The following is a 12,538-nucleotide window of genomic DNA, read 5'->3' on the forward strand; positions in this document are numbered from 1 at the left end:
AGCGCGCGTCTCGCTCGCTCTAATTGGGGCGTGTCGCTGACGCGCGGCTCTCGCGGAGACAGGGGAGTGGAAGGAGTGGAGACGACTCCCGCTCTGACTGCAGCGCAGAACGGGTTTTGAGTGCCCGTTCGGCTGCAGTAACACGGCAGTCTCGCGATTCTCCGGGTCGTGCGCTTCTCGGAGGCGCACGTCTCGCTGAGGGCGCGGACATAGGCGCCCTTACTACTGGCCCTAGTCCTCTCAAATCCCTTTGCCTCCGCACCGCTGCCGGGGGCGGAGCTTCTCGTACAACACCTGTCTGCGCGATAGACAGGATTGTACACACATATTATACATCCAGGTCTGTAGGTATATATATGTATATATACATATATGTATATAGTTTTTAGATATATATATATATATATATATATAAGGTTATATAACTACTTTTTATTTATATATATAAAGTATAATACACTACTATACTTCAATTACACCAATTAACAGTCCCTGTTACCCCCTTTTGTCTTCACAGCCCCGTATTCTCCATATACTACAACTCACCATGTCTGTGCATAATGTGCCTACTCCTCTGGATGGTGCACCAACCCCCACTTTAGAGGCAGAGGTCCCCTCCTCTGACTTGCTACAGCAACTCACCAAATCAATGCACTCAGCCATTGCGTCTGCTATGTCAGCAGTCAACGCTAATATATCCCGCTCTGTCTCCCTGGCGCTGGCTACGCCTCGCCAGGAGGAGACGACGGTGATTTCTGTCCCGCCCTCTGTGCCCCATGCTTCGGCCCAGGTGCCCAGCCTTTTAAGACCCGGTAAGTCCAGCCGGAAGAGACGACATTGTTTGGACATACTTACCCGTCCCGTTGCCTTATCAACTGAAGGAGACGGTGATTCACATTCTAAGACCTCAGTACCGCCTGAGGAAAAACATGTTGCGGTTATCAGACCCCCAGCCCACGGGGATTACATCAATAGTCGGGCTTCTCATGTCTCCAAACGAGTTAAACCTAACTCTTTCGTAGAGTTGTCGGAAGACGATTCTGACATGACGTCAGATCATCAGGGCACGGATTGGAGTGAGGACGACGAGAGCCTGGAGGAGGAGGCGGGCCCTTCCTCTGCCCCTGCTCCCCAGGCAGAACCCTCCGGAACCCCGGTGGACTCATTGGGTGTTCCCTTTTTTAACCCGGATGATATTACTCATCCTAGATCCGGGGAGTGGACACCTTCTCCCCAAGTGTCTAAGTACATTGAGACCTGGTTACGCAGATCGTTGGATCGCGCAAACCGCAGCAAATTGAGGGCGGAATGCCCAAGGCCATCTATTGGCAATAGTGTTGCGAAGACCCCCGATCTGGACCCCATCCTGGTCAGATATCTCCTCAAATCGGGGAAGAACCCCAAGAAGGGGATTGATAAGTCCTTCAAAGGGGTGCAGGACAAACTCCTGGACATTCTGGGTCCATTGACAAAGATCTTGGACATGTCCGAACAGGCGGTGGCTTCTGACGCCCCTGTAAATGCAGAGATCCTAAGGGGGTGGGCGTTGCGGGCAATCTGCCTGCTCGGCAACGCCAACACGGCCATGTCGGCGGAACGTCGCAGGTCTATCTTAATGCGCTTGGACCCTCAACTGACCCATCTGGCCTCTGACGAGCCGGGCCCGAGTGCAGAAGGACTGCTCTTTGGCGAATCCTTCATAAAAAACATTAATAAATTTGTCGGGCTGTTCTCCAGCCTCGACAAGGCCCAGTCCTCTCTGAAAAAGTCTTCTCAGGGGAAGGTTTTCAACAAGGCTGGAAGGGGTAGGGGTCGCCCTTCCAGCCGCGGTTCGTATTACCGACCCTACCATAGAGGAACTGTCCACTTCACACCAGACAGACAACACTATACACCCGCCCCACCTATGCAACCGGCTACCCCGTTCTTCCCGACCAGAGGTCGTCCATGGAGGACCCGAGGTTCCACACGTGGTTTCCCCAGAACCAGAGGCACAGGTGAGACTTTCTACCCCACTACCGGATGTACCGGTAGGGGGCCGTCTGATGTATTTTTTCCACGCTTGGTCCCGGATCACTTCAGACCCGTGGGTGCTACAGGTTGTGTCGGGTTACTGCATAGAATTCACATGCAATCCTGTACAGACCCATTGGCCGAGGGCCATTCAATTTACAGACGCGGACAGGGATCTGGTCCACGCGGAACTGTTGGAGCTAAACCAAAAGCGTGCCATCAGGGAAGTGCCTTGGAACACTCCGGGTTTTGTCAGCAACGTCTTCCTGGTCAAAAAGAAAGACGGCGGACACCGACCCGTGATAAACCTGCGCTATCTCAACGACTGCGTTGTCTACCGCCATTTCAAAATGGAAGGTATACATCTGCTCAGAGACCTGCTGCAGCCGGGCGACTGGCTGGCAAAGGTAGATCTGAAGGATGCGTACCTTACGGTACCAATCCATCCCTCATGCACTCGATACCTGCAGTTTTGTTGGGAAGATCGCAAATGGGAGTTCACATGCCTCCCGTTCGGCCTCTCCTCGGCTCCATGGTGTTTCACCAAATTGCTGAGACCGGCCATGGCGGTCCTCCGGAGTCGAGGTGTTCGGTTGATCGTCTACCTCGACGACATTTTGATCATGGCTCCTACATGCGTGCTGGCCAGGCGGCATGTCCAGTGGACAATTTCGCTCCTCATGGATTTAGGTTTTTTGGTCAACAGGAAGAAGTCGGTGTTGTCACCGGCGAGGAACTTGGAGTTTTTGGGCTTTCTGGTGGATACTCAGTCTGCCACTCTAAGTCTTCCGGTCAAGAAGTTGACCACGATACGCAAGGAGATTCGGAGTATCCTCCGCAGGACGAGGGTATCCTTGAAGGCTATCGCACGGATTGTCGGACTGCTGTCAGCATCAGTCCAGGCGATATTTCCGGCGCCTTTACACTACCGGGCCCTGCAACGTCTAAAAATCAGACATTTGCAGGAGGGCCTGTCGTACTCGGACGAGGTTCCGATATCTCTGGAAGCCAGGGAGGAACTCCTCTGGTGGCTCCAACATGTCCAGGATTGGAATGGGAAGACCATCTTCAATTCCAAACCAGACCTTGTGATGGAGTCGGACGCCAGTCTTTCCGGCTGGGGCGCTCGTTGCGGGACTTCCTCCACGGGAGGCAAATGGTCAGGGTCGGAGGCGCAGTTGCATATCAATTGCCTGGAACTCCTAGCGGGATCGTTCGCGCTCCGGAGTTTTGCATCCCACAGATCCGATTGTTGCATCCTGCTGCGTATGGACAACGTAGCGGCGGTGCAGTATATCAATCGACTGGGCGGGACGAAGTCGAAAATCCTCGCGGATTTGGCGACGGAGTTCTGGGATTTCTGTCTTCAACGGAACATTGTGTTGAAGGCGGAATACCTACCCGGGATTTCCAACTCCATTGCGGATTGGAATTCCAGATACCTCAGGGATTCCAGCGACTGGATGCTGGATCCGGCGGTGTTCCAGTCGATACAGTCTTTGTGGGGGCCGTTGGCCGTGGATTTGTTTGCCTCTCGGCTCAATCGCCAATTGGAGATATTTTTCAGTTGGCGTCCGGACCCAGAGGCCGCAGCTACGGACGCGTTTCTTCAGCATTGGCCTCAAGGGATACTTTATGCCTTTCCGCCTTTCGCAATGATCCCAAGAGTACTGTGGCAGACGGAGAATCAGGAAGCGACTTTGGTGTTGATCACCCCTTGGTGGCCGACCCAATCGTGGTTTCCGCAGATTCTGGGTTTGGCCATGGACGTACCGAGACTATGTCCGAGCCTCCCTTCATTGTTGAAGGGCCCGAAAGGAGAATCACACCCCTTGATTCTTCTCGATCAGTTGCCACTGTTGGCGTGGCTGATTTCGGGTCATCGTCACTTGGGGGACGTATTTCGCAGACGGCTAGCAACCTCATTAACGAAGCATGGGCGCCGGGTACCAGATCGGCTTATCGATCTGCCTGGGGACTTTGGCTACGTTGGTGCACACGACGGGATTTGGATCCCGTTCGCGCCCCTCTAGCTGAAGTCATAAATTTTTTATCGGATTCTTTCGAAACGGGTAAGGCCTATCGCACTATCAATGTGTACAGGTCGGCCATTTCTGCGCACCATTCCCTGGTGGATGGTTTGCTGATCGGTCAACATCCCGTGATCTGTCGCCTCATGAGGGGGATTCGGTTTAGGAGACCGCCTTCCCCTCGTTATCAGTCGACTTGGGACGTTTCTCTCGTTTTACGGATGTTTGAGGAGTGGGACGACAATGATCAGCTATCATTGAAACACCTCTCCTTCAAGTTGACCATGTTGCTGTGTTTAATTTCGATAAAACGTATATCCGATGTGCGCGCCTTGGACGTGTCCAGGAGACAATTTGTCCCGGATGGAGTTAGGTTTTCGGTCTGCCGTCGGACGAAGACCGATCTGCGTTCGGTTTTTTACCCGTGTTTTCCGTCTCATCCAAGATTGTGTGTGGTACGTTGTCTCCGATCCTACGAGAATCGGACCGTACCGTTTCGTACGGGGCGCGATGCGCAACTGTTGATTTCGTTTTGTTCTCCGCACTTACCTGTTTCATCCCCTACGCTAGCACGGTGGGTGAAACAGACGATGACGCTGGCGGGGATCAATGTGTCCGTCTTTCTCGCCCACTCCACTAGGAGTGCTATGGCGACCAAGACTTTTCAGTCTGGAGGCTCGCTTGCTGACATTCTGAAGGCGGCCGATTGGTCGTCTGAAGATGTCTTTAAGACCTTCTACTTTAGACCTACTCAGCATGTGTCTATGTCAGTATTGTGATTGTATTGCATTGTATTATTATTGCTTTGAACATGCATCTGATACGAGCCTCCTGTCTGTGATAAAATTGAAGATTTTCCTAGTATTTTGACGGAAAATTTAGATTTTATAAAGACAGGAGGCGATTATCATCCCTCCCATTGTACCCTACCCTATTCTATGGTATTCTTCTCTCTTTTTCAGGCTATTGAAGATTTTATCTTACACGTCGGTTTTACAGTTGGAGTTACTCGTTAGTAACATTGCTATCCATCGAACCTGCGATGTCCCGACGGACTCACCACGTTGATGTTGATGGAAGTTCCGGTGGATAGTTTGGAGATCCACGCGGTTAGCTCGGTTCTGGTTGGGGAAATCTCCCAGTGCCCGAGAAGTGATGATCTGTTCCAGTAAAGAGGCTGCCTGAGATAAAGAAAGAGGAGGAGGAGGAGCTGCAGCCAGTTTATATAGGACTCCCTGTGTATGGTCATTGGTGGAAGAGAGAAAGGGGAGTCACTATGGTTGCTAGGTACCTAGTTACCAGCATTTTTTCTTTTTTATATTGTTAACACTTGCGTTTCTTTCTGCTATTGGGCAAAATAAAGAAGGAATATGCATCTGATACTCGCCTCCTGTCTTTATAAAATCTAAATTTTCCGTCAAAATACTAGGAAAATCTTCAATTGTTGCACACCTGGCTCTTGCCCAGGTACCTCACAGGGTGCCCCAGTTTGTCTACAGCAGCCAAGAACTTGTGCCCGGGAGCAGATGAGGCCATGACCCCCCTACTGGTACTTGGCTCTGGCTCATGACTGATGCTGAACACCACGGGGCTGTGTGCGAAATAGACTGGCAGATGGAGCAGGTAGGTGCCTTCAACCCAGCGAAATGCTTACAAAACAGTTCAGTGTCTACCACGCTCCAGTCTGTTTCGTGAGCGAACTGACAGACCCCTGCCGCTGCCTTTGCCGCAAAGGACTTGTGGTACTCGGAGAAGTATGACCCGCCATATTTGTAAGCAAACTCTGATAATTTGTATAAATACAGATCCAGCTCCTCCCTCCTTTCTGGTTTCTCTGTGCAGATCACATCCCTGTATAGACTGAAAGCAATCACGAACTCAACTATTGTGAGCTTGCGGTTTAACCTGGCATCCTTGCTCTTGAAGACCACTGAAACCTCCCCACATGCTACTGTCTTCGTCTCAGTGACGTCTTGGGTGCTGATAAGCAAGGATGCCAGGTTAACGTCTTTGCCGTCAAGAATATCCTTACGGATGGCTGAGGGAAAGAAGTGCGATGGCGTGATCTTTGGAGGTGTTATTCCCCTACCTACAGGAGCCGCCACCACGGGTGTAGCTGGGGTTGCTGGTGCAACCGCAGCAGGAGGGACTGATGCCTGGGACGCACTACCCCTCTCGAAAGTGTCCATTCTGGATTCCAGGCTGGACAAAGAGGACATCATGCTGTTCATCATAGTGTAGTTGTGCCAGAGACGTGGCCACGGTCTGCCCCGACATGTCCTGCTGACTACCGCTAGCTTCCTGTCCTGACATTAGCAGCTTGTACAATTCCGCTTTCCTGGCTGACACCGGAAATGGAATTCCTTTCTTGGGAAGCTCCTGCATCATTCTGGGAATTGTCCAGGATCTGTACGCAGTGCCTACTCCCTGCTCGGAACTCCTGGCAGGGGTTTCTGGGACAGACAATGTGTCTTCAATGTCTGATGCGTTCCACATGATGCCCCCACCTGTCCGGGCCATAACGGGTGCCGGGGAGAGATTAACGAGACATGAAAACCATGTATGCCTACCAATTCTACTTGATGACCCCCTTAGCTACTGACCTACCAACTACCACCGTCAACCGCCAGACAAGGACCTGGAACAACACGACATATTAAGCATGCTACAATATTCCTACTTCTGGCCCAGGTGCCTACCATCTCACCGTGTACCACCTGGAAAAACAACTCTCCTGGCCCGGTAAACCGTGACTACACTAGACCGTCCCAATTGTCATGAAAAAACCCTGATCGGGGAACAGTGAAGCCGCCAACATTGATACCACCGTGGCACAATCCTCACATGAAATTCTAAGGCCAGAAGAAAGCGCAAGCCCTTGTTGTGAACCGTGTGAACGCAACGTGTTGCATCGAGCGATTTGCTCTGAAAACTATGTCAGCAGCTGGCTTGTCGTGGCTCCATCCTGCAATATATTCAGGAGATAGTTTGATTACTTGTTGTTGCCGTGTATTCGCTCTGAAAACGTGTCAGCAGCAATCAGTCGTAGTTACCCTCCTGAAAAACGTGTCAGGACAACTGGATACGCGTCTAGTCATGTGTATACCGTGTGGTAGGCTCTGAAAACGTGTCAGCAGCAAACCAGATGTAGGTTACCCCCCTGAAAACGTGTCAGGACAACGGGTTAAACTTCTACACATATGTATAACGTGTGGTACGCTCTGAAAACGTGTCAGCAGCCACTAACTGTTGTTCCCCCCCCGCCACCCTGAAGACGTGTCAGGGCAATGGGTTCACTCCTACTCATATGTGTAAAGCGTGGTATGCTCTGAAAGACGTGTCAGTAGCAAACCAGCTATAGGTTACCCCTCTGAAATCGTGTCAGGACAACAGGTTAACTCCTACTCGTGTGTAACGTGTGGCATGCTCTGAAGACGAGTCAGTAGCAAACCGGCTGTAGGTTACCCCCCTAAAAGCGTGTCAGGACAACGGCCTAAATTCCTACTCATATGTGTAACATGTGGTATGCTCTGAAAAACGTGTCAGAAACAACCAGCTGTGGATTGCCCCCCCCCTGAATCATGTCGGAAATACAAGTTGATAGTTATTCCTATGAGTGCCGTGAAGTAAGCTCTAGAACGTGGCAACCCGCTGAAAGCGTGTCAGGATAGTGGATTAAATGCGTACGGTGTGCTCTGAAAACGTGTCAGTAGTCATAATCGTGCGAGAGTGTGTCAATAACATCTACTCCTGTGTGGCGTTCTGCATGTCCTTTGAAGCCAGTCATGGGGCCAGTCATAGGAATAAACACTTTTTTATTTATTTATATATATATATATATATATATATATATATACACATATGCATATATATCAGGCATACCCTGATGCATCCGAAGCCAGTAAGTTGTCACTGAGGTTTGGCCAGTGCTATGCTACTGTCCTTTTGTAGTATGCTGGGATCTGTCCAAATAATATGTTGCTGCTGACCGCTCTGGAGACATGACCTCCGCCCCACTGAATGCAGTACCCCCGTGACCATGTCTCCAGAGCCATCACAGCATGCGCCCTGTCCCAGTCGACCACCGCTGTCAGTATATATCAATAAATTGTGCATCAATTGTGACAACCTCTAGTTTCCAAGTACTAATACATATACCTTGGAACATACCTATGAGTCTTTGACTGTGTTGACAGGACTTGCCCCAAGCACTTTATGCCTGCAAAGTATAAATGCACAATATGACAATACCCTGCCACATAGCAAGCTATATAACCATCATCTGCTGCTTAAATGACCTTATGCCATCCTTATGTTTGCAACCGATATGCAGTTTGCCGATAATTACTTATATGAAGCAACGGTTATGTGCCGCAGAATCCAACACCCTCCCCCTCCACCCCCCCCCCCCCCCCCCCCCGCACAAACTCCGGCAACTACCACACACGTACCCCCGGCAGAATCCCGCGTCTGCGAACCTGCAGTCCCCACTGACGGGGAACCGTTCCCGCAACGGAGCTATGCATCAAACGAGCACCGATAATCACGAAAAGGCGCCAGTATCCGGCACTTACCCGCCCTCTGAATTCGGTCCTGGAGACAGAGATGTCTAACCCTCGCTCAATGCACGCCGCTCTCCGATCGGAACCGGAAGTCCCAGCTTGCTGACGTCACCTTCCTCCGACGTCCACCAACGCTGATCGATGAACGTGCCGGCTTGCAGGGAGGCCAGACGTTAACCTGTTCAGGACCCAGGGCGCAATTTTACGCCCCGGCGCCCTGGTACTTAAGGACCCAGGGCGTAAAATTACGCCCTGGCGTTTTCCGGTCCCTGCCGCGCGCCGGGCAGAGATCGGAAGCGGATGCTAAAATTTAGCGGCTGCTAAAATTCTTCAACGGGCATCCAGGGCAAACGCCGAGGGGGGCCATGTAGGCCCCCCATGTCGGCGATCGCCGCAAATTGCAAGGGAAATCGCCCATGCGATCTGCGGCGATACCGGGCTGATCAGGTCTCTGGGACCCGACCGCCTGGTAATTTTGCATTATCCCGCCTGTCACAGACAGCCAGGACCATGCTAAAGTATAGGAGCGAGGGGGCAAGCCTGCCACCTCCTCCTATTCCCTGCGATCCGTCAGTTAGTTAACTGACCAATCGCAGGGGGGGGGGGTTACTTCCTCCCGCCTTGCCCGGCCCCTGGAAGTCCGGAGACGACAGGAGGAAGACCGGAGGACGCGGCGGGGGACGGGGGAGTGCTGGGGCCTGAAGACCCGGATCCCGGCGATGAAGACGGCGGCGGCGACAGGTGAGTTCCTCTTCAGCCGCGGTCGGGCCCTTTACAGCAATGCATGTCGCCGTAAAGCGACATGCATTGCTGTAATGGGACCCTGTATACTACAACTCCCAGCATGCCCAGACAGCCCTTGGCGTCTGGGCATGCTGGGACTTGCAGTTTTGCAACATCTGGAGGTCCACAGTTTGGAGACCACTGTGCCCTTCCAGATGTTGCAAAACTACACATCCTCAGCATGCCCTTACTGTCCAGGCATGCTGGGAGTTGTAGTTCTGTAACATCTGGCCGTTCAGATGTTGCAGAACTACAACTCCCAACATGCCTGGACAGTTTTGGCATACTGGGAGTTGTAGTTTTGCAACATCTGGAAGGGCACAGATTGGGAACCACTGTATTAGTGGTCTGCAAACTGTAGTCCTCCAGATGTTGCAAAACTACAACTCCTGCTACATCTGGCTCTAAAGATGTTGCCGAACTACTACTTCCAGCATGCCTTAGAATGTTTGGGAGTAGTGGTTTTGCAACAACTGGAGGCACACTGGTTGGCCTAACTCAGTGTTTCCCAACCCGTGTGCCTCCAGCTGTTGCAAAACTATAACTACCAGCATGCACTGATAGACTATACATGCTGGGAGTTGTAGTTTTGCAACAGCTGGAGGCCCCCCCCCCTGTGAATGTAGAGGGTACATTCACATGGGCAGGGGGCTTACAGTGAGTATCAGGCTGCAAGTTTGCGATGCAGCAAATTTTGCACGGCAGCTCAAACTCGCAGCGGGAAACTCGCTGTAATCTCCCGCCTGTGTGACTGTACCCTAAAAACACTACACTAACACAAAATAAAATAAAAAGTTAAAAACACTACATATACACATACCCCTACACAGCCCCCCTCCCCAATAAAAATGAAAAACATCTGGTACGCCACTGTTTCCAAAATGGAGCCTCCAGCTGTTGCAAAACAACAACTCCCAGTATTGTCGGACAGCCGTTGACTGTCCAAGCATGCTGGGAGTTTTGCAACAGCTGGAGGCACCCTGTTTGGGAATCACTGGCGTAGAATACCCCTATGTCCACCCCTATGCAAATCCCTAATTCAGGCCTCAAATGCGCATGGCGCTCTCTCACTTCGGAGCCCTGTCGTATTTCAAGGCAACAGTTTAGGGCCACATATGGGGTATCGCCGTACTCGGGAGAAATTGCCTAACAAATTTTGGGGGGCTTTTTCTCCTTTCACCCCTTATGAAAAGGTGAAGTTGGGGTCTACACCAGCATGTTAGTGTAAAAAATTAAATTTTTTACACTAACATGCTGGTGTTGCCCTATACTTTTCATTTTGACAAGAGGTTAAAGGGAAAAAAAGCCCCCCAAAATTTGTAATGCAATTTCTCCCGACTACGGAGATACCCCATATGTGGGCGTAAAGTCCTCTGGGGGCGCACAACAAGGCCCAGAAGGGAGAGTGCACCATGTACATTTGAGGTGATTTTCACAGGGTGGCTGATTGTTACAGCGGTTTTGACAAACGCAAAAAAAAAAAAAAACACATGTGACCCCATTTTGGAAACTACACCCCTCACAGAATGTAATGAGGGGTGCAGTGAGAATTTACACCCCACTGGTGTCTGACAGAGCTTTGGAACAGTGGGCTGTGCAAATAAAAGATTTTGTACAGCCCACCGTTTCAAAGATCTGACAGACTCCAGTGGGGGGTAAATGCTCACTGTACCCCTTGTTACGTTCCTCAAGGGGTCTAGTTTCCAAAATGGTATGCCATGGGGGGTTATTTTGCTGTCCTGGCACCATTATTTTCTGCTATTAACCCTTGCAAAAATGTGAAATTTGGGGGGGAAATTTTTTTTTTTTACGTATGCAAAAGTCGTGAAACCCCTGTGGGGTATTAAGGCTCACTTTATTCCTTGTTACATTCCTCAAGGGGTCCAGTTTCCAAAATGGTATGCCATGTGGGGGGGGGGGTTTCTGTCCTGGCACCATAGGGGCTTCCTAAATGCGACATGCCCCCGAAACAAAATTTGCTCTCAAAAAGCCAAATATGACTCCTTCTCTTCTGAGCATTGTAGTTCGCCCGTAGTGCACTTCAGGTCAACTTATGGGGTACCTCTATACTCAGAAGAGATGGGGGTTACAAATTTTGGGGGGTATTTTCTGCTATTAACCCTTGCAAAAATGTGAAATTTGGGGGGAAACACATTTTAGTGAAAAAAATTATATAATTTTTTTACATCTGCAAAAGTCGTGAAACACCTGTGGGGTATTAAGGCTCACTTTATTCCTTGTTACGTTCCTCAAGGGGTCTAGTTTCCAAAATGGTATGCCATGTGGGGGGGGGGGGTTTGCTGTTCTGGCACCATAGGGGCTTCCTAAATGCAACATGCCCCCTAAAAACCATTTCAGAAAAACGTACTCTCCAAAATCCCCTTGTCGCTCCTTCGCTTCTGAGCCCTCTACTGCGCCCGCCAAACACTTTACATAGACATATGAGGTATGTGCTTACTCGAGAGAAATTGGGCTACAAAAATAACAATACATTTTCTCCTTTTACCCCTTGTAAAAATTCAAAAAATTGGTCTACAAGAACATGTGAGTGTAAAAAATGAAGATTGTGAATTTTCTCCTTCACTTTGCTGCTATTCCTTTGAAACACCTAAAGGGTTAAAATGCTGACTGAATGTAGTTTTGAATACTTTGGGGGGTGCAGTTTTTATAATGGGGTCATTTGTGGGGTATTTCTAAGATGAAGACCCTTCAAATTCATTTCAAACCTGAACTGGTCCCTGAAAAATTGTGATTTTGGAAATTTTGTGAAAAATTGGAAAATTGCTGCTGAACTTTGAAGCCCTCTGGTGTCTTCCAAAAGTAAAAACACGTCAATTTTATGATGCAAACATAAAGTAGACATATTGTATATGTGAATAAAAAAATGTTTTTGGAATATCCATTTTCCTTACAAGCAGAGAGCTTCAAAGTTAGAAAAATGCAAAATTTTCTAATTTTTCATCAAATTTTGGGATTTTTCACCAAGAAAGGATGGAAGTTACCACAAAATTTTACTACTAGGTTAAAGTAGAATATGTCACGAAAAAACAATCTCGTAATCAGAATGATAACTAAAAGCATTCCAGAGTTATTAATGTTTAAAGTGACAGTGGTCAGATGTGCAAAAAATGGCCGGGTCCTAAGGTGTAA

General features: G+C 49.7%; 1 protein-coding gene across 1 annotated transcript; it reads left to right on the top strand.

Annotated features, from left to right (window-relative positions):
- Window positions 1–547: 547 nt before the first annotated feature.
- LOC130367476 (uncharacterized) lies at window positions 548–5,144 on the top strand. The gene is made up of 2 exons (XM_056569899.1): window positions 548–1,997; window positions 5,006–5,144. The coding sequence occupies exons 1-2, from the start codon at window positions 548–550 to the stop codon at window positions 5,011–5,013; spliced, it is 1,458 nt and encodes a 485-aa protein (XP_056425874.1). The 3' UTR covers window positions 5,014–5,144.
- The last annotated feature ends 7,394 nt before the right edge of the window (window positions 5,145–12,538 follow it).

The sequence above is a fragment of the Hyla sarda genome, chromosome 4 (genome assembly GCF_029499605.1).
Source record: "Hyla sarda isolate aHylSar1 chromosome 4, aHylSar1.hap1, whole genome shotgun sequence".
Taxonomy (NCBI): domain Eukaryota; kingdom Metazoa; phylum Chordata; class Amphibia; order Anura; family Hylidae; genus Hyla; species Hyla sarda.